The 1,693-nt window shown below is 55.8% G+C and overlaps 1 protein-coding gene across 1 annotated transcript in view; it reads left to right on the forward strand.

The window, feature by feature from the left end:
* The window catches only part of LOC106821023 (elongation of very long chain fatty acids protein 2-like), a 5,483-nt gene extending 4,138 nt beyond the window's left edge, over positions 1-1,345 (forward strand). Inside the window, exons 2-4 of the mRNA XM_014825659.1 lie at positions 19-66; positions 645-946; positions 1,050-1,345. Coding sequence (XP_014681145.1) covers positions 19-66; positions 645-915 — 319 coding nt within the window. The 3' untranslated portion in view covers positions 916-946; positions 1,050-1,345. The remainder of the gene's footprint in view (positions 1-18; positions 67-644; positions 947-1,049) is intronic.
* Positions 1,346-1,693: the final 348 nt, after the last annotated feature.

Consider the following 1,693-nt stretch of genomic DNA (forward strand, 5'->3'; position numbering starts at 1 on the left):
TCTCTATCTCTCCGTCAGGTACGTCTCTATCTATCCGTCAGGTACGTCTCTCTATCTCTCCGTCAGGTACGTCTCTCTATCTCTCCGTCAGGTACGTCTCTATCTCTCCGTCAGGTACGTCTCTCTATCTATCCGTCAGCTACGTCTCTCTATCTCTCCGTCAGGTACGTCTCTCTATCTATCCGTCAGGTACGTCTATCTCTCCGTCAGCTACGTCTCTCTATCTATCCGTCAGGTACGTCTCTCTATCTATCCGTCAGCTACGTCTCTCTATCTATCCGTCAGCTACGTCTCTCTATCTCTCCGTCAGCTACGTCTCTCTATCTCTCCGTCAGCTACGTCTCTCTATCTCTCCGTCAGCGTCAGGTACGTCTCTCTATCTCTCCGTCAGGTACGTCTCTCTATCTATCCGTCAGGTACGTCTCTCTATCTCTCCGTCAGGTACGTCTCTCTATCTATCCGTCAGCTACGTCTCTCTATCTCTCCGTCAGCTACGTCTCTCTATCTCTCCGTCAGCTACGTCTCTCTATCTCTCCGTCAGGTACGTCTCTCTATCTATCCGTCAGGTACGTCTCTCTATCTCTCCGTCAGCTACGTCTCTCTATCTCTCCGTCAGCTATGTCTCTTTATCTCTCCTCCGTCAGGTACACGTGGCCAGCGATCGCCGTCATGCTGGGACTGAACAGCTTCGTGCACGTGCTGCTCTACTGCTACTACGGCGTGACGGTGCTGCACGGACGCGTCGACGTCGGCTGGAAGCGTGCGCTCACGCAGCTGCAGATCCTCCAGTTCGTCGTAGGGATGATGTTCGGAGGCTGGGGCTACCTGCACCACGGCTTCTGCATCTACAGCATGCTGTACGGACTCACGATGACGCTGCTCTTCTCAAACTACTACCGCCACGCCTACATGTAGGGGGCGCCACCACTACCTGCACCACGGCTACATGTAGGGGGCGCCACCACTACCTGCACCACGGCTGCATCTACAGCGTGCTGTACGGACTCACGATGACGCTGCGCTTCTCAAACTACTACCGCCACGCCTACATGTAGGGGGCGCCACCACTACCTGCACCACGGCTTCTGCGTCTACAGCGCGCTTTACGGACTCATGATGATGCTGCTCTTCTCAAACTACTACTGCCACGCCTACATGTAGGGGGCGCCACCACTACCTGCACCACGGCTTCTGCGTCTACAGCGCGCTTTACGGACTCACAATGATGCTGCTCTTCTCAAACTACTACTGCCACGCCTACATGTAGGGGGCGCTGCTGCTACCTGCAGCACGGCTACCGCCACGCCTACATGTAGCAGTCTGCCACGAAAAACTTTCCCACCCTCATTGGAGCCCCAGGCGGCGCCNGGAGATTCGAATGAACGGCTGCTCTCTCAAACTACTACCGCCACGACGCTAATGTATGGCGGCGCCCAACACTACCTGCCATCACTGGCTACATGCTAGGGGCACCACCACTACCGTGCACCACGGCTTCTGCATCTACAGCATGCTGTACGGACTCATGAGATGTGCTGCTCTCTCGAACTAGACTAACCGCCACGCTGACATGTAGGGGCGCGCCGACACACCTGCACCACGGCTTCTGCATCTACAGCGCGCCTGAACGGACTCTATGATGATGCTGCTCTTCTCAAAACTACTACCGCCACGCTACATTGTAGCGGGGGCC

This window comes from Priapulus caudatus, unplaced genomic scaffold (genome assembly GCF_000485595.1).
Source record: "Priapulus caudatus unplaced genomic scaffold, Priapulus_caudatus-5.0.1 Scaffold56, whole genome shotgun sequence".
In the NCBI taxonomy this organism is placed as follows: domain Eukaryota; kingdom Metazoa; phylum Priapulida; class Priapulimorpha; order Priapulimorphida; family Priapulidae; genus Priapulus; species Priapulus caudatus.